This window comes from Folsomia candida, unplaced genomic scaffold (genome assembly GCF_002217175.1).
Source record: "Folsomia candida strain VU population unplaced genomic scaffold, ASM221717v1 Fcan01_Sc024, whole genome shotgun sequence".
Taxonomy (NCBI): domain Eukaryota; kingdom Metazoa; phylum Arthropoda; class Collembola; order Entomobryomorpha; family Isotomidae; genus Folsomia; species Folsomia candida.
The window spans coordinates 2,281,977-2,308,628 of record NW_019091216.1 but is presented as its reverse complement, the minus strand read 5'-3'; the positions used below and the strand labels follow the sequence as shown (position 1 = coordinate 2,308,628).

General features: G+C 34.3%; 2 protein-coding genes across 4 annotated transcripts; both read right to left on the bottom strand.

The window, feature by feature from the left end:
- Positions 1 to 335: 335 nt before the first annotated feature.
- LOC110859095 (ras-related protein Rab-3) lies at positions 336 to 26,369 on the bottom strand. Of its 2 annotated transcripts, none has more exons than XM_022107959.2 (8): positions 25,090 to 26,369; positions 5,038 to 5,171; positions 4,922 to 4,949; positions 4,552 to 4,645; positions 4,458 to 4,478; positions 3,635 to 3,733; positions 2,994 to 3,046; positions 336 to 2,913 (listed from the first exon to the last, which is right to left on the bottom strand). In XM_022107959.2, the coding sequence occupies exons 2-8, from the start codon at positions 5,167 to 5,169 to the stop codon at positions 2,648 to 2,650; spliced, it is 693 nt and encodes a 230-aa protein (XP_021963651.1). In that variant the 5' UTR covers positions 5,170 to 5,171; positions 25,090 to 26,369; the 3' UTR covers positions 336 to 2,647. The 2 variants fall into 2 exon arrangements, with proteins under 2 accessions (XP_021963651.1, XP_035715120.1); XM_035859227.1 differs by lacking the exon at positions 25,090 to 26,369 and adding an exon at positions 12,381 to 13,398.
- LOC118438663 lies at positions 9,148 to 11,114 on the bottom strand. Of its 2 annotated transcripts, XM_035859225.1 has the most exons (4): positions 10,712 to 11,114; positions 10,310 to 10,540; positions 9,746 to 10,233; positions 9,148 to 9,670 (listed from the first exon to the last, which is right to left on the bottom strand). In XM_035859225.1, the coding sequence occupies exons 2-4, from the start codon at positions 10,497 to 10,499 to the stop codon at positions 9,389 to 9,391; spliced, it is 960 nt and encodes a 319-aa protein (XP_035715118.1). In that variant the 5' UTR covers positions 10,500 to 10,540; positions 10,712 to 11,114; the 3' UTR covers positions 9,148 to 9,388. The 2 variants fall into 2 exon arrangements, with proteins under 2 accessions (XP_035715118.1, XP_035715119.1); XM_035859226.1 differs by lacking the exon at positions 10,712 to 11,114 and having other exon boundaries at positions 10,310 to 10,600.
- Positions 26,370 to 26,652: the final 283 nt, after the last annotated feature.

The following is a 26,652-nucleotide window of genomic DNA, read 5'->3' as shown; positions in this document are numbered from 1 at the left end:
TGGTAGAGCCACATAGTCATTCCGCGTGGTAATGATTCATTACTACCTTATTTTGAGTGCAGAAAATAACGCGGTTACGATTATAAAAAGAAATTGCAGAAGTATGTATAACTTCACCGCCATAATTATAAATTTATCAACACTGGTAACGAATTTATAACCAGTAGATGAGTAATTTATTTATAAGTATGTCATGGCAGTAATAATTTGCTTACTTTCTGGTTATCGTACCCGCATTATTTTCAGTGTAATCGGTTAATTAATTAATTCGCAATTGGACGAGAGAAATTAAAAGTTTAGCAAAATTGAATGAAATTTCGGTACAGTTTAGTCTCTTCATTTTTTAAATAGATTTATTTTATTCCGTAAAATGTAATTAGTTAATTAACATACATTAATTAATCCACAATTACATAATTATCATGACGAGAGAAGTTTATGCATTTACAGATTTCATGCACCTATTCTCTTAATAGAACTATAATTTTAATTAATTAGTGTCATTAGTGTCACCACCACCACACGCACAATTTTAATTACACATTCTCATGGTGTACATATTTACATAGATAATTCGTCAAAAAATAAGAATAAACAAAAACGAAAAATTGAGTACAGTTTTTGTAAGATTCAGTGTTTTTTTTCTTCTAATCAGAAATTCTTTGCGCCGTCCACGTGCTAATTTTCGCACCAAAAATTGGTACCCACGCTTCCTTCCTAAAAACCTTGCTATTTTTCTACAATCTTTTTTTAATTTCACCCAATATTTTACTACTTTCTTCCATACTAAAAATGTGTGTGTGTGTGCATTCTTCACATAATTTTAATTTGGTGCTGGGATCATACAAGTTTTGCTAAATGTGCACTCTTAGAAATTGGGTATGATTACTACCAAAATGTAAACGTATATGATTCTACCGCCGTGGTTATGAATTTGCAACCAGCTGGTTATACATTTATTAGCTCTGGAGACAATTTAATCCAATTATAATTGGTTGGTAACAATTGTAACCACTGGATGACAAATTCATAACCACGGCGGTAGAGTCACATACGTTTACTTTTTGGTTATAATCGTAACCCCATTTCTAAGAGTGTGAATCAAGACGCGTCGCCGCCATCGCACAAAAATTTGATTTCCTATTCCTTCAACGTTTCGAAAAATCACCAAAATTTACATCATAATTTGAATTATGATGCTTTCCACGCACCCTTTTTTACACTCTTTCTGTCTACATTAAAATGTACAGGGTATGACTAAATTACTAGCTAAATTGACCTATGTAAGTAAGTATCTACACGGTAAGTACATGATCATTGTCCTGTAACGCCGAGTTTTTTGATTTTTCTTCAAAACGGGAAATTTTCCTCTACATACTTTTTTCTTCTCTGTCGTATATTACATATCCTTTTATACACTATTTAATTACTGAATATTTGCATATTAATTTACTTACCCTAATTACAAGTTGATTGGTACAATTACATCTGTTTAATGGCTCTTCCATCTACCCAAATACAAGTTTGATGATGCATAGTTTCTAGTAGAATATAACATTTCAAATAAGAAAATACAAGAAAAAAGTGTGTAATCGAGAGTAATCTCAGAATTGTTGATTTAACAAGTTTTCATTTTTTTGGAAGCGTTTCGAAAATATGGTATGGTATTAATTGGATATATTTTGGTGTAAATAAAAAATTGTTGTAAAGATAATAAAAAATCAATTTTGGATATCTGCTAACTTTTTGAATCCATAATTTTAGGAAGGATTGTTCATTGTATATTTTTTAATCATAATTTTTAATCTATATTAATAAATGACCCAATTTTTCTGAATTATTTTGAAGTCAAATGTGTATCATGACCGTCACAGAATAGGTGGTTGTGTTTTGTCGCAATTTTTCTTATCACTTAATTAATTAATCAATCTAGTTAATTACAATTAATTAGTTGAATTTTGAGTAGTAAGTATAAGTACAAGTCGTAAGTACAAGTTTTACGGTAGAAGATATTGAATATCAGTTGTCTACACAGTGTTGCCTTTTCTTGGGGGGTATACGAATTTTTAATCGGGGGTCATTTTAATCAGGGTGAAGGAGAAGAAGTGGTGTAAAATGTGTGGCTATCTTTCCTTCTTTAATCACGTAATAATTAATAAATTATCTCGTTAAAAAACAAAATATAAAAACAAAACATTAAAATTTTTTATGGTTTTTGATTGGTTAACAAATTTTGACGAAAATTTTGAATTTTGAAATATCTTTTAAAACATCAAATTTTACCAAACTGCTACTGAAAGGAACAAATGAATAGGCGTTATCTCATTTTTTTGCAGTTTCTCAAAACCACAAAAAAACTGAATTATGGACAAAAATCAAAAAATACGACAAAAAATAATTTTGAAAAAAAGTCCAAAAATACTTCCGAAAAATATTACGCTCAAAATTAAAATATTACACGTGCACGTGTTACACTTTTTCATAATTGTATCTATACGATAGCAAAAAAAGTGAGATAACACAAATGTCGCAAAATTGACGAGAACAAAAACCCCCAAAAATACGTCAAAAAACGCCAAAAATTCGAACCACCAAAAAAAAAATCACCACACAATTTTGTCATTCATATTTTAACGTCATAAATCTATTAGCATTGACAGGAGCCGTTGGCAGGATTTCCTGGGCCGGCGTCCGTTAGTCGTTGTCCCTTCGCGGAATTGGCAAGGTTTGGATCAGAGTCGAGCGATTCGGACATTTTGTCGCAAATTATGTCCACCAAACGTTCAAAGACCGCTTTCACGTTGATATTCTCCTTGGCCGAGGTTTCGAAAAATTCAACCCCTAATTGGTCTGCCAACTGCTTCCCACGCTCGTACGAAATTATTCTCTCGTCCTCCATGTCACATTTATTCCCTGAAGAAAAAAACAATTAATAAATTACATGTGCTAAACACGTGCAAAACATTATTTTACAAATTGTTATTTGCGCTTACCGACCAAAATGACCTGCGCATTGTCCCAGGAATACGTCTTAATTTGTGTTACCCTAAAAAACAGGAGGGTAATTTAAGTCCTGAATTGTAATAAATTCGTAATTAATGCGTAACAATTAACAGGGGCGGATATTTATTTATCGGTGATGAGCGATCGTCAAAATTTTAATCTTTCAAAAATTTCAAAATATTTTTTTCATACATTTTTAGGTTTTCAGATGTATAAATATTTAGAAATATTTCTGCTATTATTTGAGAAATACTTGTTTCAAAAATATGTGCGTACATATTTACTAAATATTTCAAAGGTGTGAATGACACGAATTTTTTTCCCCTCAGAAGAATTGGACCACAAAAAACTCAGCATATTAAATATACAAAGATAGAAATTTTGCGAAACTTAATTTGCGAATGTTCATATCCTTATGTAAATATTGTGGCTTTTTAATATAAAATGATGATAAGAGAGATTTGGTTTAGGCCTTGCAAAGCACTATGCGAAATGTTCGTTTATGCTCCCGAGTGACTTAGAAAAAGGATTTATAAATAATCCAAACTAAAATTGAATTAAATATTAAATGCAGATTTTCGTAAATGCATATCCGCCCTGTGATTAATAATTAAAAATGCGTATTCCTCACCAGTCTTGAACACTGTTGAAGGATTCTTCGTTGGTGATATCGTACATGAGAATGAATCCCATCGCTCCGCGGTAGTAGGCAGTGGTGATAGTCCGATACCTGCGTATTTTCAAAATTCAGACCCAATCTTGAAAGGCCAACTTATAAAAATCTGGATTTAATCTCGTATGAAAATCAACCTATCAAAATTTCTGAAAACTTCGTCACAAAATTTCTTAAAACTTAAGTAATTAATTAGTTAATCTTGGTCATTATTACGTGCATCACATGTTGATGCTCAGTTTAATAAACCTCAATTCATTTCAATTATACACAATTTTAATTTTTTGCACTATGGGTATTCAAATCACTCAAAAAAACGTTACATCTATCTTCGCAACTTTGCAGTGTCTGCGACATGGGTGTCGTGAAATAAAAATTCACTTGGCGACGAATTTGCGAAAAATAAAAATTCACTTGGCGACGAATTTGCGAAAAATAAAAATTCACTTGTCGACGAGTTTGCAAAAAATAATTTACGACGTAATTAAAAGCATTTTTCTGTCGCATACATATTTCGCAAAACCATCAAATATTCTATTTCGCTGCCCAGTTCAAAATCTACCCAAAGATTGCAAAGTTGCGAAGATATGTTGGCGTTTACGAAGTTTACGTGAATACCCCCAATTATACGGAAAAACTGAAAATTTTTAGATTTTACGTGACAAAATTTGGAAAATTCCGTACTTCATTTTATACAAAAAAAACGACGAATTGTCCCAAGATTTATTTTCATACGGAATAAAATCCCTTTTAATGCATGTCAAATTCAATATTTTCATACCTCTCTTGCCCAGCTGTGTCCCTGCAAAAAAAATTATCAAATGTTTCAATATCCATAAAAATTTCAATTTAAAATATTGAACCTAAATCCTTACCAAATCTGCAGTTTGACTCGTTTGTCTTGGCGAAACACAGTTTTCACCTTAAAGTCGATCCCCACCGTGGAGACGAATGCAGACGTGAACGAATCTACAGATATTGAATCACATCATTACACGCCTTCATTACACGCCTAAATGTAATTTAGTGCATTCACGAAGACATTGGTAACCTTCTAAAATCCATAAATTTCATAAACTTCCAAAATTTTACAAACTTTAATAAATATTTCTTAAGAAAAATGGCTCACAAATTTTCCTTGATAAACTTGATCGGCTTCTTTTTTATTTTGTAAAATTATTTTACGGGTTTTACAAAGTTACCAAGCATTCCGTGAATTGTTGCATTAATCATAAATTCATTTACCGTCCGCATATCGGAAGAGGAAGGAAGTCTTAAAAACGAAAAATATTTTTTATCGTAATTTTATTAAATCTGAATTTTAAAAAATTGAATAAGTAAAACTTTGTAAATTTGCATACTTTTCCGACCGAGCTGTTCCCGATTATCAGTAGTTTAAACATGTAGTCAAAGTTTTGATCGGCGGCATCCTTCCCGCCACCGCCGCCGCCGCCGCCGCCACCCCCACTCCAGTTCTGACCCCCTCCTGCCATCTCTGCAAAAAAACAATAAATTTCAGTAATTCACTTCTTATTTTTCATAAAATTTATAAAATTTTGAATTGTAAATAAAATTTCTTTTGGGTACGATGTAGATTTCATAATTAAACCTAAAATTTTGGTGATTTCCTATGCATAAAACACAAAATATTTCAACCGGTTTCAAAGTTTTTTTGAAAAAAAAACAAAAAATCAATACCATCTTTGCAGAAAGCAGAACAATAAAATTCAGTAAATCATTTCCTATTTAAAAAATCAAAATTCTGGTTTTGAAATGAAATCTCTCTTGGACACAATTTTGATTTCATGAAAACACTTAAAATTATAATGATTTCATATAAAACATGATTTCTAATTTCAATCAGTTTCCACTTTTTGACGAAAAACTCTAATGATCTACTTTTTAACGTTTGTCGATATATGGAAAATTCCAAAATTTCTGAAGAAAAATATTATGCAGCTTTCCACAAAAATACCAAAAAGTTCATTTTATGTAAATGCACAATTCTGTTATTAATTTGCAGTGAAAGTAAGAAAGTACGCATTTTTATCCGCCAAATTTGATGGATATCATTTCACGCACTTATCTTCCAGGAAATTCGTAACTTTTTGAGTCGAACTTAAACGGCATTCACAAAATAACACGTCCCATAAACAATTTTGATAATGGAAAAAGTATTTAACGAATGATTTCCACGCCGTTTTACAAAACTTTGAATTTTTAAATTAGTCATTAATAATTTACAGATTGGCGTATTGGCAAATCGAAAATACAAAATATATTGAAATCCTTTTATTAATGTGTAAAACCCTGCAAAACAATTTCCCACTCAATAATTGTGGATTTTGCGAGGGCGGCCGTAGGCCGCGTGAAGCAAAATCAAGATTATATGATTCTTCCGGAAACGGAATATATCACTGTAATAACTGTTGTAGTGATTGATATCACGTAGTGTGTGCAGTCCCATATTTTCAAAGTGCATGCGCACAATGAAAAAGTAAGAAGAAGGAGCCCTACTTGCCACGTCGCGGGTCCGGTAATCTTCACTATTTCAAAGTCACCGAATTTCATATTTTAATTAGTGGGGGAGGGATGGAGGGCAGTGATATATTCCGTTTCCGGAAGAATCATATAATCTTGATTTTGCTTCACGCGGCCTACGGCCGCCCTCGCAAAATCCACAATTATATTTCTTCTTCCTCCAACTACATATATCACTGTAATAACTGTTGTAGTTGTTTAAAGTAAATATGAAATTCGAAAAAATAAAAAACCGAACAAATATGTAACTTGTTTAAACAGTTTTTACTACCAAATAATTTGCTGTGCATCCTTGACCTGTTACATATGTAAATACAAACTTAAATATTATATCATTATTTTAATTTAATTACTTAGCAAAGAATTTGCAAAAGTGGTTCTATCATCTATTTTCTTATTGTAATGTTTAGCAAATACATTTGAACGATTGCTCCAGCCAACTCTTTGAAAAATGGCATCAACATTTACCCCACGACTTGATGCCTTTGAGGTCGCAGCGTGCCTAAAACTGTGACCTGTATAAATACTTGAATCAACTCCAGCCATATCTAAAGTTTTACATAACCATTTGCTAATGGTCTGAGATGTGACCGGTTTGTATGGAGAAACAAAAGATATGAATAAATTAGCACTTTCTCCTCTCAATATTTTAGTTTTTTCTACATACATTTTCAAATTGAAAATCGGACACAAACTTTTGTTCTCGAAAGAAGGGATGATTAAAATTGGATTCGGATTTTTTATCGTAGTTGTTTTTAGAATTGAAGGAATCTTGATTTGAATTGGATCTCCCCATAAAATGTCGTGTATCTGTATTTGTGAAAACACTTGTGCTCTTTGAGCCGTAACTAACGCTAATAATGCTAATACCTTAAGAGTCAACTCTCGTAATGGAATTATTTCACTATCTAATGATTTCAACACATCGAGCATTTTACTGGAATCCCATGTTAATGAATATTTAGGTGTGGGCGGTCTTAACTTACTAATACCCTTCATAAACTGAGTAATTAACCTATGTTCGCCTATTTTACAATTATCAATATCGGGAAAAACTGCTGACAAAGCTGATCTAGCAGTGTTTATAGAAGCATAACTTAAACCTGACTCGTACATGTTAGCTAAGAACGACAAATATTTTGACAATTCATTATCATATACATTCCATTTCATAACATTACATAACGATATCCACTTTTTAAGAGAAGATTCATACTGTTTCCAAGTACTGGCACTACATGATGACTTTAGAATTGAAATGACGTTATCTGGCAGATTCAATATTTTAAATGATTGGCTGACAATAGTGCTGCCATTAATGTTGTCTTGAAACTCAGTGGATGACTCCTATTAGAATATGGACAAAAAAGAAGATCGTTAGCAGGTTTCATAATAATTATTTTTGAAATCTTTAAGTTATGAAATAATGGAAACCACGGTTGGTTTGGCCAATTTGGGGCAACTACAATACCCTGGCAATGCTCTTCCCTGATTTTCTTTAAAACTCGAGTGAGTAATTTAAAGGGAGGAAATGCAAAAAAGAATTCTCCCTATGGTTTAGTAAATGCGTCCACCCATTCAGCGTCCGGACAAGGGAACCAAGAAACGAAGCGAGCACATTGATTTGTTTTATTGGAGGCAAAGAGATCAATTACGGGGCTACCTAATTTGTTACAAATATTATAAAAATATTTGTCCCCTAATTTAAAATCATAACTATCGATATCCAAACGTGAAAGTGAATCAGCAACAATATTATCCTTTGTGCTAATGTAAGAAGCAAATATTATAATTCTTCTCTTTTCACACCACTGCCATATAATTTTTGCAAGCTCCTGACATTGATAGGATCTGCAGCCCCCATATTTATTTATGTACGATATTGCAGTGGTGCTGTCTGACCTAATAAGAACTGATTTATCTGTAAAATCTACCAACGCCAGCAATGCATTATAAATTGCAAGTAACTCTAGTTCGTTAATATGCCTTTTAGCCTCATTGAAATTCCAATGACCCCTAGTTGATCTTCTTGCTGTCGTTGCACCCCAGCCAGTTAGAGATGCATCTGTTGTTAAGGTTAAAAAATATGCTTCCTGCCTGATTTTCTTTCTAGAATGAGAAATATTCTTTATCCACCAATTTAAATCTGCTGGACTCCTTCATCAGAAATGGTGACCTTGTGATTATAATTCTGATTTGAGATAAAAAGGCCATCAATTTTCTCCATTTCTAACTTTCTAGTGTATACTTGGCCATATTCTACTCCCGGACACGATGATATTAATGTACCAATCAACTCAGCTAAATTTTGAAGAGGAACAGAACTCATATTTATGACACCCTGACATTTTTCTAATACTCGTGTTTTCTTTTTGTCCGGTAAAGATATTTCCATTGATTCTGAATCTATTAAGAAACCTAAGAATTTTACTCTCTGGCAAGGAATCAATCTTGATTTTTCATCATTAATTGACAAACCCAAGAATTTAAGTAATGAAATTGTTATCTGAGTAGCCCTTTGACATTCTGCATATGTTTCTCCTACTGTTAGCAAATCATCGAGATATGATACGTTAACTATAAGTCTGGATCGCAAATAAGCCAGAACAGGTTTTAAAACCTTTGTGTATAGCCATGGTGCTAATGACAATCCAAATGGAAGACATAAGTATTCATATAGAATACTTTTCCACCGAAATTTCAAAAATTTCCTAGAACTCTTATGCATTGGAATCATGTAATAAGCATCTTTCTGGTCAACAACGGTAAAATAACAGTTTGGTGTCACTAATGCGAGTGCAGTTCTTATATCTTCCATTTTGAAATGATCAACCAGAATAAAATTATTTAAAAGTTTTAAATTAAGAACAAACCTACGAGAACCGTCTGGTTTAGGAACTGTGAAAATGCTAGATAAAAATTGACCTTCCTCTTCTTTAGAGATTTGAATAACTCCACTGCTAACCATCTCATTAATACATGAATCAATATAACCTGATTCAACTTCATTCATTTTAGGGATATTAGGTTCTTTGGCCTGACTAGGTGTGTGATTAAATATTAATTTATAGCCCGAAATAGCCTTAAGTACAAAATCATCAGAAGTTATAGTTTTCCAATTTTCTACATAAAATCTTAATCTACCTGCCTTCTCATTTGTAATATTTTGATTTATGGTTGTCGAAATTGTCGTTGTGGATAATTTCCTCGGTTGAATCCTCGCTGGTTGAATTGTCCCCGAGTTTGACCTCGAAACTGCCCTTGCGTCCCTCGATGAGTCTGGAATCGTGGGAACGGGCGTTGGAAGTTTAAATTTCCGGTATTTCTTGAGAAATTGTATGGACGGAACCGAGTAGTCCTTGTCATTGACGATCGAATAACAGTTGAAGCTGCTTTTGACGTCTTTAAAGTTTCGCTCAAATTGTCACCAAAAAGATATTCCGATACTGGCAACTGTTTATCAATTATTTCTCATTGCAGAATATTATGACGATGTAACATATTGAGTAAATAAATAATAATAATCACCTGTTTGTTGCAAATTGCACTGTACTCTGGATTAATTAATTTTTTCACTTCCTGACGGCGTTTCATATTGCTCGCCTGCAGCTGATCGCCCAAAATATTTCCTCCATCAATAGCTAATTTCAAAATCCTTTTCTTCACCTCTTGAGGGATCTCATTTGAGTGAGTGGCAACCTCATTTGCAATTTCGGCCATTGTAATTAGACCAAAGCTAATTGATTGTTGAACTTGTTGAGTTTGGATATCTGCCAGCCTTGCCCCCGTAGGTAAATGGGCCCAGATTTCAGAATTCATTTTCGGAACAGCAAAACCCTTGCAGTTGGACGGGATTTTTATCTGATCTTTGAGTTTTGAGGCAGTTTCCTTTGTCAAAGGACGACTAACTGTTTTTGAAAACCCCTCAGAGATTTGTGGAAGCAGATCGGGACCATATTCAATGCTGCCCTCAATATCTTTCATAATCTCTACCAGCTCGTTATCGTCCTGACCATCTAATTAATGAATTCATTCTTAGATTTTAAACTTAGAGATAAAATTATATTTTATTTTTTCGTGCAATATTATTACCATGTGGTTTATCTTGAAACATATTTGCAAAATTCTCAGATTCCTTCTCCTGAGAATTGTCCTCCTCGTCTGAGAGACCAAGTGACCAACCCTTGTCCTTTGGAGTCTGTCCTTGAGGAATATCATTCTTCCCTACTGCTTCTTTCAAAGAATCCAGCTCTTTTTGCTGCGTCGCAATAAATATGGACATTGATTCTACTTGACCTTTTAACTCGTTATAATCCGACCTGGCTGTTAAAACCAAAAAACATCGGAAATTAAAATTAATGTGGGCCAGCGCGGGACACCACGTCTCCGTCACCTTTTCAAGGTGGCTCGGAGTTATTTTGTTTAATTCTTCACAATTAATTATATTTTCTAAATAAAAATACCCTCAATTCATGGGAATTACTCTAGACTTACCTGGTGACCGAATGGGACCTCTTATGTTGAAAAAGAAACTGGAAATCTTCTTTAAAAAATTACAATTTTTCACGGGCTAAGATGGCGACAGCACAACACTACCATGAAATCAACAGTGAAGATTACCGGACCCGCGACGTGGCAAGTCGGGCTCCTTCTTACTTTTTCATTGTGCGCATGCACTTTGAAAATATGGGACTGCACACACTACGTGATATCAATCACTACAACAGTTATTACAGTGATATATGTAGTTGGAGGAAGAAGAAATATAATTAATTGGCGTTAAGTATATGAAAAATAGTGGTTTTAGGATGGAAAATTGACAAACTTTTAGTAAAAAAACGCAAAAACATGTCTTTTTTCTAGCAAAATTGTTATTTTGAATTATTTCCTGTAAGGTATTTCTGATTCAAATTGTTGCAAATTTTCCATTCAAAATAGTAACAAATAGCTTTAATTTTTAAAAATTATAAAACTAATAGGTAAAATGTATAAAAATCAAGTGAAAAATAGTGAAATCTACAAACTCGTCCTTTCAAAAATTTTAAAATTAAATTTAAAAAAATTCCAAAATAAATAAATATACCCTAATAAATATTTATCATCCCATCTGCGTAATGAATTAACCTAAAAAACCTGCACATCTACTATCTTCTCCTCAGAAAAAGAAAATTCCCTGCAATTTTATTCCCATAAATAATTCAGTAGTTCGCAATTTCTCTCTCTGGCGAGAAAAGAAAAACACGTTGTATAATTCAACCTCCTCGTACCCTGTAATTTACTAAAATATTATACTTTCCCATTTGGGGAAAGTAACCTCGATCAATTCCACCCAGCTAAAAAAAAGTTCACCCATTTCCCCAATTCTTGGGCCTGCCTGTCCGTCCAATATTTATTTATTGTATCGACTCTCCACCGAACTGACCCAACAAACAATTCAACTTTCTCTCCATCCCAGAGACCCAGAAAATAAAAATAGGGACAAGGAAACACTTGCAAGAAATAAGGGGGAGAAAGTTGTTTCTTGCGGCTGAAAATTTTGACCCGCAACAGATGCAAGAAATATAAGGTGCAAGAAACTATTTCCCGCCTCCGCTTTTCATCATACGGTCGTACCTGTTCACTTTCATTCATTCACTCATTTGACTAATTATGATGGTGAGTGATAGTGAATGAAAATTAATTTCCTGTGATTTGAATGAAAATGAGTGAAATATTCCGTCATTTCAAATGAATGACTGTGAATGAAAGGATTTCTCATTCATTTCATTGTTCACCCTATGCTTAATACCTGGGACGAAGTAAGAAATGAAGTCCGATGAAGTTAAATGAAACTAATTTGAAAGAAAATGACTAAATGTGAATGAAAATCTTCAGTCCGGAATCGTGATGACTGATTTTTGAATGAAAACTTAATTTTTGAACAGGTATGCATATAGCGCGTGGCGAGATGGCGCATATTTCTTGCACTTTCTCCCACTTTCTTGCACCTCACATTTCTCACATTTCTGGCTTTGCAGTGCATCAATTCTATGTAACAAACCCAACAGAAAGGAAACACTGATATAATAAAATCTAAAAAAAACAGGCCACAACACGCAATCCTTTTTGTTAGTACACGAACACCCATAAAATACAAGTAACAACTCATCCAGCCAAAACATACTTCGAATCATGGACTCCATCTTGTTCTTCTTCCTTCTAAAAAGAGAAAGCAGGGAAAGTCCACGAAAACTATACTAAATCACCACGAAACACCAAAAGTCCACTCCAATCCGGTATCCACTTTGCTTACTTACTGCACTTTTCCTGTCCCGCAGTACGTACATAAATTCACAGCGGGAGTAGTCTTGTTTAACACTAATTTCCTACTTATTACGACACGCACCACACCAAGATACTTGCGACCTTCCTTCTATTTTTGCAAATGCAAAAATAACCTTGCAAAATTTTTACGTCACATAGAATCACAAAAAACATGCAAGCAACAGGTACATTACTCGATCCGTACGGGCATCATTAAAATCGCAACTTTCTCCTCCGATTTTTGCATGACTTATGTATTTCACCAAATAAAGTTAGATCAATCGTCAATTTATCATATCAAAAAAGTCTGCAAATAGCTCGTTTATGCAAACTTTTTGCTTAATTAGCAAACTAATTGACAAACTGAATTCTGCTCCACATTTGCGTATTAAATTTTGGCACAATTACGTATACACGTTTTTTGCAATGTTTTCATTTCACTTTTATAGTTTCTCTCCAGGCTGAAGAAAAATACGTCTGTCGTCAGTCTTACACCGGAGTTGGGCACGTATACAAAAATGTATTTTTAGTAAGCTCTGGATAAAATTCGACCCTGTAAAAATTCACGTTTCCACATCACATCACTTTATTTCTAAGAAAAGAATTGATTTCCGATCAAATCAAAACGTCTAAAAATCACTCCATCCAAATTTCTAGGGAGAGAAGAAAAATGTTTGTTTTCTTCCAGGCTCGAGAGAGACGAAGAAAGGCTTTCTTTCGCAAAATCAACGTCGTACCGGCAGTGGCCGCGGAAGCCGTGGGAGCATCTTGGGACGTTAACATTGTATTATAAGGGAGGGAGGTATTTAAACATATAACATGGGACATTAAAAAACCATGGGAACATTGTCGCTCAATTGTCCCCACGTTTCCGTGGCCACTGTGCATCCCACTACATTTGTAGCCAGGGGCCGCGGGAAGCTGTGGGGACATCGGGGTACATTAAAATTGCAGGATGGGGGGGGGTACGGGGTTTGTATAACATGGGGACATGATGCGGACAACGAATAAATGTGGCGGAATTGTCCCCCTGACCCCGCAGATCCGCGGCCACTGTGCATTCAGCTATATATGTAGCCAGGGGCCGCGGAAGCTGTGGGGACATTAACATTATAGGAAAGGGGATGCAGGGGTTTATATAAGACGGGAAGATAATGTGGACATCGAATAATAGTGGGGACATGGTCCCTCTGTCCACACCCTTCCGCGGCCACTGAACGTGCTTCGGTGGTGGTCTTGAGAGGAGAGAGAAAACGGGACTTAAAGTGTCAAAGATGTCAATCTCTATCTTTTTTTCAATCAGATTCACTTCAAAATTCTCTTATCCAAACAACTCGAGGGGAAGTGCTACTCTTTCCCGTTGTTTGAGAAGATGTGCTACTTTTTCTGATTGTCCAACGAACGTATGAAAATCGGACTGTTAAATATTTGCACATTTTTCTGCTTAAGATTTTTTTGTTTCTTTTGAATCTGAACAACAAATAGGCATATTTTGTACGGTATAAACTTTTATTCAGAACAAAAACCCGTATGAAAATCAAACTGCTAAAAAATTGCCAATTTTTTTGCACTCACAAATTCTACAGAAGTCTGCACAATTCTTCTGCATAAAGTTTAACACAGAATAAAACCGTATAAAAATCAAACTGCTAAAAAATTGCATATTTTCTGTACTCATAATTTTGCCCAAATCGGCACAATTTTTATGCAAAGTGAAATTCGTAGCATTTTTGCAGAAACATTGCACAACAAACCAGCAAAATATCTCTGCATAAAATACAGAATAAAACCCACGGGATTTCAAAAAAAGTGTCTTTTCTGCAGAAAAATGTCCTGATTTTCGCCAATTTTCACCACAATTTTTATGCAAAGTCAAATGCGTAGAATTTTTGCAGAAACGTTATACAACAAATCAGCAAAATTTCTCTGCATACAATTTTATGCAGAATAAAAACCCATGGGATTTAAAGAACTTCCATTCCTGCAGAAAAATGTCCTGATTTTTGTCAATTTTCAGTAAATTCCGTTCTTTTCTCTTTACAATTTCCAACGCTTTGCTGCTTTCACCTTGCAAATAAAATATTTTCTTTCCTTAAAAACAGATTTCCCACAAGAGTGCACTTTCACCACGCAAAAAAATCCATACGTCCATCCGTCTCGGCTAAAATCCACTCAAACAAATCGCCACTTCATTCACTCTTAACAAAAGTATGTAGTTTTTCCTCTTACATTTTTCCCTTCTTTTATTTCATCCTATTTTCGTCTGAATCATGATTTATTATTAAAAAATAAATAATGATCTTCAAAAAAGAAGAGATGATGTTTTTTATTAGAAAAAAGATCCTTCCTTTCACAACAAAACAATACGTTACAATTTCTCTTCGTCCTTCTTTCTTTGTGTAAAGCGACATTTTCTGGTTGAGCCAACCTTTCACTTTTTTTCTTAAAGCAATTTAGACAGGGTTTCGTTAGTAACCACTTGCAAGAAATAAGGGGGAGAAAGTGATTTCTTGCAGGTGAATATTTTGACCTGGGAGAAATGCAAGGCACAAGAAACTACTCCTTGCCGCGCATATTTCTGGCAGTTTTTTTATAGTTTCTTGCACCTCACATTTCTTGCATTGCTTACTTTGCAGGTGAATATTTTGACCTGCAAGAAATGCACGGCGCAAGAAACCAGCTCCTACGTTCAGCTCCTACGCTAGATGGCGCATATTTCTTGTATTTTCTTGCTTGGCTTATTTTACATTACAAGAAATCTACTAAACTCACAAGAAACTAAAGACTGCCCCGTAACCGTCTTCAAGAAATAACTGCAAGAAAGTTGTTTTTTTCATTTATTTGGTCTGCCAGAAATTCATTCATTCGGCGCGTGGCTACATACCGCACATTTCTTGCACTTTCTTGTCCATTCCATTTCTTGCATTTCGTTTTTCCCACTGCAAGAAATGTATCAACTCCTCCAAGTCACGAAACCCTTCTTTTAGAGTCCCTCTCTCCTCCAAAAAAGGGTTCAGATTTCTTCCAAACAAACTCCCAAGTTGGACAAACAAGGGGGAAAACTTTGTTTCTATTACTTTTATCGTATCGCTTTCACTTTTGATGTCGTCCGTTGTCTCCGTCTTTAAAAAACTTGACTCCTCTTCTTCCTTCACTCTCCAAAACTTTCCTCCACCTCCTCCTCCACTTTCTCCACCACTTGTTATATCGCCTTTATTCCGACTTTGGAATTTCACTTTGTTTCAGAAACATCGAACATCAAATTGAAAATTCTCTTTGTAAATAAAGAATACAGAATCAATCGCCAAGTTGAAGATTCACAACGAAAGGAGAAGAGATTTGTCCCAATAATTGTCCTTTTTCGAGGAGAATGACAATCCAGTGACACTTTTATCAAGTGAAAGTCACCATATGCAAAGTTGACAAATAAACTGTCTAACTTTCTCTTTAAAAGAATTGTCCCGTTTTTTCTGGTTAAATCTCCACCCACACTTTTTTTATTAAGTGAAAGTCGCTCTATTTATCCTCTGTCGGATCCCAGAATTCATGAAATTGTTTTCCCTCTTGTTTTCCAAAAATGCATAAAAATATATAAAAGTGTTCAACCTTCCCCTCAAATTCTTGTACAATGACTTTCTCCTCTAACTGATTGGGATTAAGTAAGACAAATTTGAAATTGTATGAAAATACAAAATCGATTCAAGTTAAACATGGAATATTAAGAAAACAAGTGAAAGTGGGTGACATTTTCTATAATAATTATACTCCAATTTTCTCATGGAATGTCAGCCCAGCGATACTTTCTTCAAGTCAAAGTCAATGAAAAGCTTAGCTTAAAAAATACTCTGTCGAACTTTCTCCTTAAAACAATTGTCCCGTTTTTTCTCGTTAAATCTCCACCCACACTTTTTTTATTAAGTGAAAGTCGGTCTGTTTATCTCTTCTGTCCGACCGAGGATGCCAAGCCGAGCTTTCTTTTTACATAAAAATCGAAATAATGGGTGTTTAACTTTCTCCTCAAATTAGGCAAGTCAAATTGAATATTCTTTGGACACCACAAAATCAATTCAAGTCAAAACTTTAATATTTTATGGGTGAAAGCAAGTAAAATTTGTCCAAATATTTGTCCTCCTTTTTCCCTTCTGGAATGTCATCCAACATGACAATTTTACAAAGTGACAATGGGTTGACTATGCAAAGACGAGCTTTCTTTTCTAAAAAACATAAAGTGTCCAACTATGTCGTTAAAAGAATTGTCCCTTTTTCTCCACCCACACTTATTTTATTAAGTGAAAGTCAAGTCAGTCTATTTATCCTATGCCGGACTAAAGAATGCAATAAACTTTCCTCCTCAAGAAAATAAAGTGTGCCGCTTTCTCCTCAAAAATTTCTTACAAAGAACTTTCTTACAAAGAACTAAAAATTACAAAGAACTTTCTCCTAGTCAATATATGATTCCATATATAGGATTATAAGTCAAATTTAAAGTTCTATGAAAGATACAAAATTAATTCAAGTTAAATATAAAATAATTGTACTCCTTTTACTGCTTAAAAAATCTCCCTTAGTTCACTAGCACTTTTTTATTAAGTGAAGGTAAGACCATTTATCTCCTCCGCTGGACAAAAGAATGCAATAAACTGACATTTGTTTTTCTCTCAAAAAATAAAACAACCTATCCAGCTTTCTCCATATTTTTTTTTGTATAACGAACTTTCACCTCAAAATTTGGATTAATTAACTCAAATTACAAAGAAATAACGTTAAATCAATTTAATTCACAATATTTACGAAGCAATTAAACAGGTGAAATTTGTCCAAAATATTGTCCTCCTTTTCTTTCCTCTCCAATTTCCCCTCAACTACAAGCACAATTTTTTTATCGAGTGAAAGCCAGTCTCTGCCGGACCAAAGAATCCCAAGTAATCTCAGCTTTATCTTCTTTCCCTCAAAAAAATAAAATAAAGTATCAAACTTTCTCCTCCTTTAAATTTCGATTAATTAAGTCAAATTAAAATTTCACAAAGATCAAAAAATAAATTTAAGTAAAATATTCACAAATTAAGCAAGTGAAATTTATCCAAATAAATGTCCTTCTTTCTCCCTCAAATCTCCAATAAACCACCAGCACAATTTTTCTTTTTCGAGTGAAAGCCAGTCTCTCTCCCTGACCGCAGAATGCAATAATCTCAACTTTCTCTTCTTCTCTCCCTCAAAATAAAAATAAAAATAAAATAAAGTGTCCAACTTTCTCCTCAAATTAAGAACTTTCTCTCTCTTTTGCCAAAAAGAAAGATTCGCTTTAATTAAGTCAATCCCACTTTTTTTGGCTTTGGTCGGTAAAAAATTAACTGGCAAGAAGAAGAAGACCCTGATGAGCGTCGTGGTGATGTTAATACGTTGCCTCACCAGTGAGTACTGACAGCTCAAAGTTGCAACTTTGAATTCCCCAGCGAGCCGAGAGAGAGAAAGTTGGATAAAGGTGAAAGCCAGGTAGGCAGCCGTAGGTAAATCAATACAGAACACAAAATACATGCACCTCAGACCAGACCAGGTGCTCGTCTACTCTTCCTCCGTTGCTTTCTCTTCTAGTTTATTTTGCTCCGGGCACGGGAAGAAAGTTCTGAATGACTTGATCCCCAAAATTACAAGGTCCTTGTTACCAAAGTCATATTAAATTTTTTAACAGAGAACGATGCCACTTTATTCCTTCATTTTTTGTAGGAATTTTATAAATCGGAGAAAGCAGTATGATTTTTGGACCAAAATTTTTGCACACGGACAAGAAGTCACACTTTACTCCATATTTTATGAGAATTTTGTATGTAATTCTTTAACTAAAATTTGTGCACGTGGTCAAGAAATTTGCATCTTAATCGCTATTATAAATTATAATTAGGGGACGGATACAGAATAAAATTTAAAAGCACCTTCGACCAGACCAGGCCAGGTCTCTACTTCATTTTCCTTTCTCCTCCACTTTATTTTGCTCCAGGCACGGGAAGAAAGTTCTGAATTATTTGATCCCCAAAATTACAAGGTCCATGTTACCAGAGTCATATTAAGTTTTTTTGCAGGGAACAATACCGCTTTTCTCCATGTTTTATAAGAATTGTGTATCTTGCATGGAAAAAATGTGCTTTCTTTAACTAAAATTTTTGCACGTGGTCAAAAATTTGAATTTTGTTTAGTGGAGAAAAAGCGGGTATTCTTTAACCGATGTTTTAACACGTGGTCAAAAAATCTTAACTTTAACCGTTATTGGAGTTATAATAACTGGTCGGATACAGAGAAAAATGCACGCACCTCAGACAGACCAGGCCAGATGTTCGGCTCTTATTCCGTTGCTTTCTCCTCTACTTTATTTTGCTCCGGGCATAGGAAGAAAGTTGAATGACTTGATCCCCAAAATTATAAGCTCCACGTTACAAAACTAACTAATATTACATCTTTACACAGTGAACAATACCACTTTCTTCCATTTCTTGTAGGAATTTTTATCCAGGAGAAAGCAGAATGACTAAAATTTTTACATGTGGTCAAAAAAATCTTTAAATTATAATCAGATCGCGGCTATGCATTTATTTTCAACTTTTTCACTTTAACGACAGACAAACTTTGTCCGTGTGTTCCTAAACTCTTGTGGATCACTAAAATTTCGGAATATTATTACATAATTCTAGGTTTAGAGATTGCAATTCGACTAGGACGATGATGATGAGAAATAGGTATAAAATTTGGTAAGACTTTAGGGACAATTTTATTATGAGTGAAATAATAAAAGTGAAATTGGCATGACTAGACAATAAAAGTTTGTGGATTTGTACGCCAAAAATGGGAAATTATCAATGTTATGTAGCTTAAACGAGATAAGGTGGTAAGGATATTATCTTTTTTGGTAAGGAGCGGTTATGTACGTATTTATTTTCAACTTCTTGCCTTGGTGAGTACAGTCATATCTGTTCAAAAATTTAGTTTCCATTCAAAAGTCAATCATCCCGATTTCTAACCGAAGATTTTCATTCACACTCAGTCATTTTGGTTCAAGTTCATTTCATTTCACTTCATCTGACTTCATTTCTTACTTCGCCCCATGTATTAAGCATAGGGTGAAAAATGAAATGAGTGAAAAATCCTTTCATTCACAGTCATTCATCTGAAATGACTGAATTTTTCACTCATTTTCATTCAAATCACAGGAAATTCATTTTCATTCACCATCATTCTCCATCATAATCAGTCACATGAATGAAAGTGAACAGGTATGACGACAGCTGGTTAAATTTTGTATATGTTTTCCCTAATTCACATAGATAACTAAAATTTCAAAATGTTTTTACATATTGGAACATATTTCAAACATACATATTTCACGTAATATTTTAAAAATATGTAAATCTTTAACACAATTTTTTAAATGCGTATATTTTGTAATCGTTTCAACGAAGTGAGACACAAATTAGCTTTGTTCTAAGGAGTTGGACCACAAAAATCCAGAGTACTAAATTCAAAAGTATAAGTTCTTCTAAAAATCGTATTTTTATGATTTTTTTCTTACAAATTTCGTGCAGATTTTGGAATTTTTTATTTCTAAATATTAAATGCGTATTTCAGCGATTTTTTTGTGAATACATATCCACCCTCTGATTATAATGGGCATGATATGCACACATCCTTATTAAATTAATGAAAATGCACAAAGGAAACGGGGCATGGTTTCTGCCCACATTTTTTTTCTAAATTTACTTTCTTCACAAAAAAAGGGTGGTATTTTTCCGCTTTCCTTCCTTCCTACCCGTCCACCTGTACATAATTTAATCCTTTCCACGAAATTAGCCCTGAGATTTTGAGTAGGTGTAGAGTATTTACTTTCCAGAAATTGTGAGAGTGAAAGAACGCCTTGTAATCAATCCTAATCCCAAATTGCAATTGTTTTCATCCTCCGTCCAGAAAACTCGCAATTTAAAGTTTGAAGCTAATAATAAGCCTCACATTTCATGATCCAACCTGCCATTTCATGATCCAGGCTGATGGGAAAACAAATACTGCTGCATTATGTACACACTCTAAATAAAAGTTGTGCTAAATTTATCCAAGGTTAGGACGACACAAGAATTGGGCAAATTTTACCGTATTGTTGTATAATCCTGTTTTGTACATACCTGTTCACCTTCATTCATTTGACTGATTATGATAGCGAATAAAAATTAATTCCTTGTCATTAAATAAAAGTAAATTCCCGTCATTTGAATAAAAATGACTAAAGTATTCCTTGATTTCAGATGAATAACTGTGAATGAAAGGATTCTTCACTCCTTCCATTTTTCACGCTATGTTTAATACTAATACATGGAACGAAGTAAGATATGAAGTCAGATGAAGTGAAGTGAAACGAAATGAATTAGAAACAAAATCTCTGAATGCGAATGAAAATCATCTATCAGAAATCGTGATGATCGAATTTTGAATGAAGAAAAAAAAATTTGAACAGGTATGCTTTTTAACTCAACTTTGGAAAAATTCGGCACAACTTTTATTTAGAGTGTAGTTCAGAAAGTATATAAGCATGTTTGTTATGTGATTTTGTTTCATGTGTGTGTTTGCTCGTGGGAGAAACCAAAGATGTGCTGGAAACTGGATGCTATTTATTTACTTCATTCACGGATGAAAGGATTTCAGACGTAACGCGAGATGACATAAATACGATCCCATCATAATAAACAAACAGAGCTGACCCAATTTCAAACAAGAGTCGGGTTGGCGAAATTAGTAATTAAAACGCAGAAAAGCCGGCTTTATACGTGGAAAACAACAGCAGACCTCTCCAAGTTAATACGTCGATATTGAAGTTGATGCGCAAAATGTGACAAGTTTATCTCAAAACTTCGGAATTGAACTAAATTTACGAAAATAGTCGAGATACCTCAATTTTGAATATTTTTACTAACTAAGTGACAAAGTTTAATTTGCATACTTGCTGATAAAATCATTCCTGTTCAGAAAAACTTTTTCCATTCAAAGTTCAATCATCCTGATTCCAGAGTGAAGATTTTCATTCACACTCACAATGCACATGTCAGACATGTTTCGCACGGATCTTTTTGAAACCAGCACTAAAATCTCAAGGAACTAAACACAAACAATAGTTAGTATGAAACTCAAGCACTTCTGCAGAATTCAAAAAGTTATGAAGGTTTTAATTTTGCGAAAATGCGCATTTTCACCATGCGAAACTATACAGAGTTCACCTCTCCGCTGTCCCATTTTCTCCTGCGCTTCTCTTCACTAGGTCATACGTTTTCACTCAAAATTTAATTAATTAATTTCCTAACCAAGTTCTCATCCGATTTTTTATATTTGGCTTTTACATAATTTTTTAACACTTTTGAATATTTAAAATAAAAATTAAGTTGTTATCAGTGGAATTTTTTAAGGATTTGTTCAGAATAGGATCGATTTTCATTTAAATTTCTTTCACATTGCGTATTTATATTTGTAAACTTATTTGACAATAAAAAACCAAACATACCAAGTTCCCTGTGTGATAAGGGCCAGCATCACACAAAGTCATAAGATTTTTGTCTTTATATCTCTTTAAATCTTGTCTTGTCTTGACTCTTGTCTTTAAATCTTTAAAGACCCTCAACGCGAAAGAAATAAAAATCCATTATTCTGACTGAACCAATTTTGAAAAATAATTTCCACTTATAAGAAGTTAGTTGAATCCATTTTAAACATTAATAAGTGTTAACAAATTATGTAAAAGCCAAATATAAAAAATCGGATGAGAACTTGGTTAGGAAATTAATTAATCAAATTTTGAGTGCAAACCTATGACCTAGTGAAGAGAAGCGCAGGAGAAAATCGGACAGCAGAGAGGTGAACTCTGTATAGTTTCGCATGGTGAAAATACGCGTTTTCGCAAACTTAAAACCTTCATAACTTTTTGAATTCTGCAGAAGTGCTCAAATTTCATACTAACTATTGTTTGTGTTTAGTTCTTTGAGATTTTAGTGCTAGTATCATGAAGATCCGTGCGAAACATGTCTGACATGTGCATTGTCAGTCATTTTGTTTCAAGCTCATTTCATTTAACTTCATCCTACTTCATTTCTTACTTCGCCCCATGTATTACGCATAGAGTGAAAAATGAAATGAGTGAAAAATCCTTTCATTCACAATCATTCACTTGAAATGACTGAATCCTTCACTCATTTTCATTCAAATCACAAGAAATTCATTTTCATTCACCATCATTCTCTATCATAACCAGTCACATGAATGAAAGTGAACAGGTATGGATAAAATGTTGTATCTTAAAATTCGACACTTTTCCGCCCCAGGCTTGACCTTCGTCATTTAAAAAAAGGTTAGCCGAACAAAATTCGTGTCGGATTTTAACAAATTTTACTTGTCCTGTCAAAAATGGATGACCTTAGCACCCATCAAACCGTAACAAACTTGGCATGGCGACATCACCCTGAAAATTGCCATTTCCAAGTGAAAGTTGCACAACAAGATGGAATCATTGCATAACTGGAATGCAAATTATCTCGACAAAACGAACAAATCCAAACAATGGCAGGGAATTTATACTGGAATTTCAACGAAAATAATGTAATCGTCCATGTAAGCACTGGATTTTCGAAATCTAGGAGAACCTTGTTCCAATTTTTTCATGTAGCGCTACATAGACCATCGTTTAAACAAATTTAATATATAAAATATACGAAAGACGAGTCTCTCGTCCAGATTGTCATGTTGATCCAAAATGTGACAAGCTTATGGAATCCATTCAGTTTTTGAGTGATTGAAAAGCAATTATAAATCTGTCTAGTTTCGATGACGGGAAACGTCCAGTAGAATGAGCGACGTTGAATAAACAAGAAATACATAAACTTCACACAATAATGAACTTCTTATCTATCCAAGAAATTATTTAATTAATCGTAAGTTGGCTTCAGTGTAAGATCAAGAAGTTAAGAAAACGGAGGTGAAAGCATCGGCATAAATTTGCTACTCATTTCTCAGTGGCGGCGGAAGCAGGGGGACATTGGCCACCACAATGTCAGTAAAATTCCCTATGTTAATAACATACCTGTTCACCTTCATTCATGTGACAGATTATGATACTAAATGAAAATGAATTTCCTCCATTTTAATGAAAAATGACTGAAGGATCCCGTCATTTCAAATGAATGACTTTGAATAACAGGATTTTTCACTCTTTTGATTTTTCACCCTAGGCTTAATACAAGTCAGACATGAAGTCCGATGAAGTGTAGTGAAATGAAATGAATTTGAACTAAAATTACTATATGTAAATGAAAATCTTCACTCCGAAATCGGGATGAATGAATTTTGAATGAAAACTAAATTTTTGAACAGGTATGATTAATAAGTCACGTCACTACTCCTCCAATCCCACAATGCTAATGTCCCCCCCCCCAACTTCCGCCGCCACTGCATTTCATAAATACGGCCACCAATTCATTTCCAGGTGCCATTCAGTCCGTGGGAGGCACACGATTTATTCGCCACGCCGTTTTTGCGTGCGAAAGAAATGGTTTCAATTTCATACGTATAACGGTAATAAAAAACGGTAACGAGCATACAACACCTGCCACCCGCAGGAGAAGAACTACGTATGAAAGTCTATTTACAAGAAGAGAAAACTTGCAAAAACAATCAAACTACTTTCCCATCCACGCAAATACCATTTTTTTGCAAGAGACTAGTTGCATCAGGGTGAGAATATGCATACATTATGGACTGCATTTCACGTGTGTCAACCGTGTGCAAAATTTACTGGCAGGTGGGCCAAATGAAAACAAAATGGAGAGAAACGTGCCATTTTTTAATAAGAATTTGCGGTTTGCATGCTTTCGCGATTCACGTAAGTTTCGTCAATTATAAATTCAAACTCAATTTTTTAAAAAACTAAACACAATACTGAATACTAAAACAATTTGGTTACAATTTTTTGTCGCACAATGTGCACCTTTTACGATTCACGTAATTCGCAAAATTTCGCCAATATCCAAATTAACTCAATTTTACAAAAAACTTCATCTAATCTGGCGAAAATTGTTTGTACCTTTTTTCTTGTAAAATGTGCAGCTTGTGCAATTTGCGTACATAATTTGCAAAGCTTCAAACTCAATTTTACAAAAAACTTCAACCCAAATATATGCGTAAATACATCTGACGAAACAATTTTTGCACCACTTTAGTCCCAATACGTGCAGCTTTTGCAATTCACGTAATTCGCACACGTTTCCTCATTCGCCAATTTAAACTTCCACCCAAATACTAAAAATGTCATGAAACGCTGCCCCAATAATTTCTCCACTACTCATTTCGTGTCTGCATTACGTACATCGTGCTTTTCGTCTCCGTATTGCAAAACTTTCCTCAAAGAAATACTACCCACGTACGTAAGTAACTCTACCTCAACTCAATTAATGTCCACCTCAATTTGACCATGAAAAAAATACTCAAACTTGACCACTTCAAACTAAACAAAACCTACTTACAAAAAAAAGCGTACAAAAATAAATACACTTTACCTCTCGAGACTAGCCCTCCTCCTTCCTCCTCGTCGTCAAGTAATTTATGAGTGTATACCGATCACTTCACTTTTTTCACTGCAAATTCACCCAGTTCCAAACTTTGCCTCGTTTTTTGTTGGAACTTTTTTATTTTGTCGAAAAAAAGAACGGTAATTTTTACAATTTTACTCCAGTTCCAAACGTACTTTACTTCGTTATCAAACTCTTATTTTGTAGGCAAAATGTCAATTTTTTATATATTTTACTCCAGTTCCAAACTTTACGAACTCTCTTTTATTCTATGGAAAAAATTGATATTTTTTTGTCTTGGTTTTACTCCAGTTCCAAACTTTATCTTTTGTCGAACTCTTTTATTCCTTTCGAAAAATGGGAAATTTTCTGTTTTACTTGTGACAATCAAATCCTGACTGATCCTTCGTTGACGATGATATGGTGACGACGTACGTACGTATCTCTGTGTGTGGCTTGGCTAAGCTGGCAAAATTCTGGACCAGATGGAACAATTCTGATTTACCCCACTTAACGGAAAGCTGCTACTTATTTATAACACCACCACGACCACTGCGACGACCATCCAGCTATCTATCCGTCCGTCTCTCTTTACATACGTTTGTACATGTCGTGGCTTGGTTAGATAGATTGCCAAAGTGACGAGAAAACCACAATCTACCAACCACGTCACGGTCACCACTCGCTGTTTATGTATGAGCAAGTGTTTTCCGTGTGTGTATAATTTGTCAATCGAGATTGCAATAATATTTACGAATTTATTAGATTTGTTTCCAGTTAAATATTTCCGAAATTTGTTGTATTTTTCCTGGCTAAAAATCAGTTCGAAATTTGGATTATAAGTTTTTTTTATAAATCGTTGTATAATATTTAAAGAAATTTATTATATTTTGCTGGTTATAAATTTAGCAGAATATTTCCGAAATTTCTGTCCTGGTTAAAAATCCGTTCGAATTTTTATTACGAATTTTTTATCTTGCCAAAACGTTTAAGTTTACGTCTGTCTGTCTGTCTGCACTTTTATGTATTCTCTAAAATCGAGCAATAAAGTTTGATTTTCACTTTCTTATTATCACAATAACTAATTAACAACTTTCTCCCTTTATTTATTACCGTCTGTAAGTGTTTGATTAGTCTCCTTTATACTTTTAGTTTATTATATTTTGAGCGAAACATACGTATGGTTTCGTTTTCTCTACTTTCCTTTCACGGCAAAGCAAACCAAACCCTGAAAGGATTCGGGTTTCTGTTCCAGTCCAGCTTTCTCTGCTTGCCTGCCTGCTTTCCCCATCCACTTTCCACTCCTCTCGCCCCATCCAAAATATAATGCATACTTCCTCCCATATATGTACGTGCATATAGAATTTCCTCCGATGCTTATGTACTTTCCCCAGTGGCGAACGCGAATGGAGAGTTGTAGATCGAAAGCAATCTGCCAAACCAGCCAGTACGTATGTATTGGGTCCAGTAAGTAATTCGAGGCATGTACAGTGGCCGCGGAAGGGTGGGGGACAGAGGGACACTGATATTCGATGTAAGCATTATCTGTTA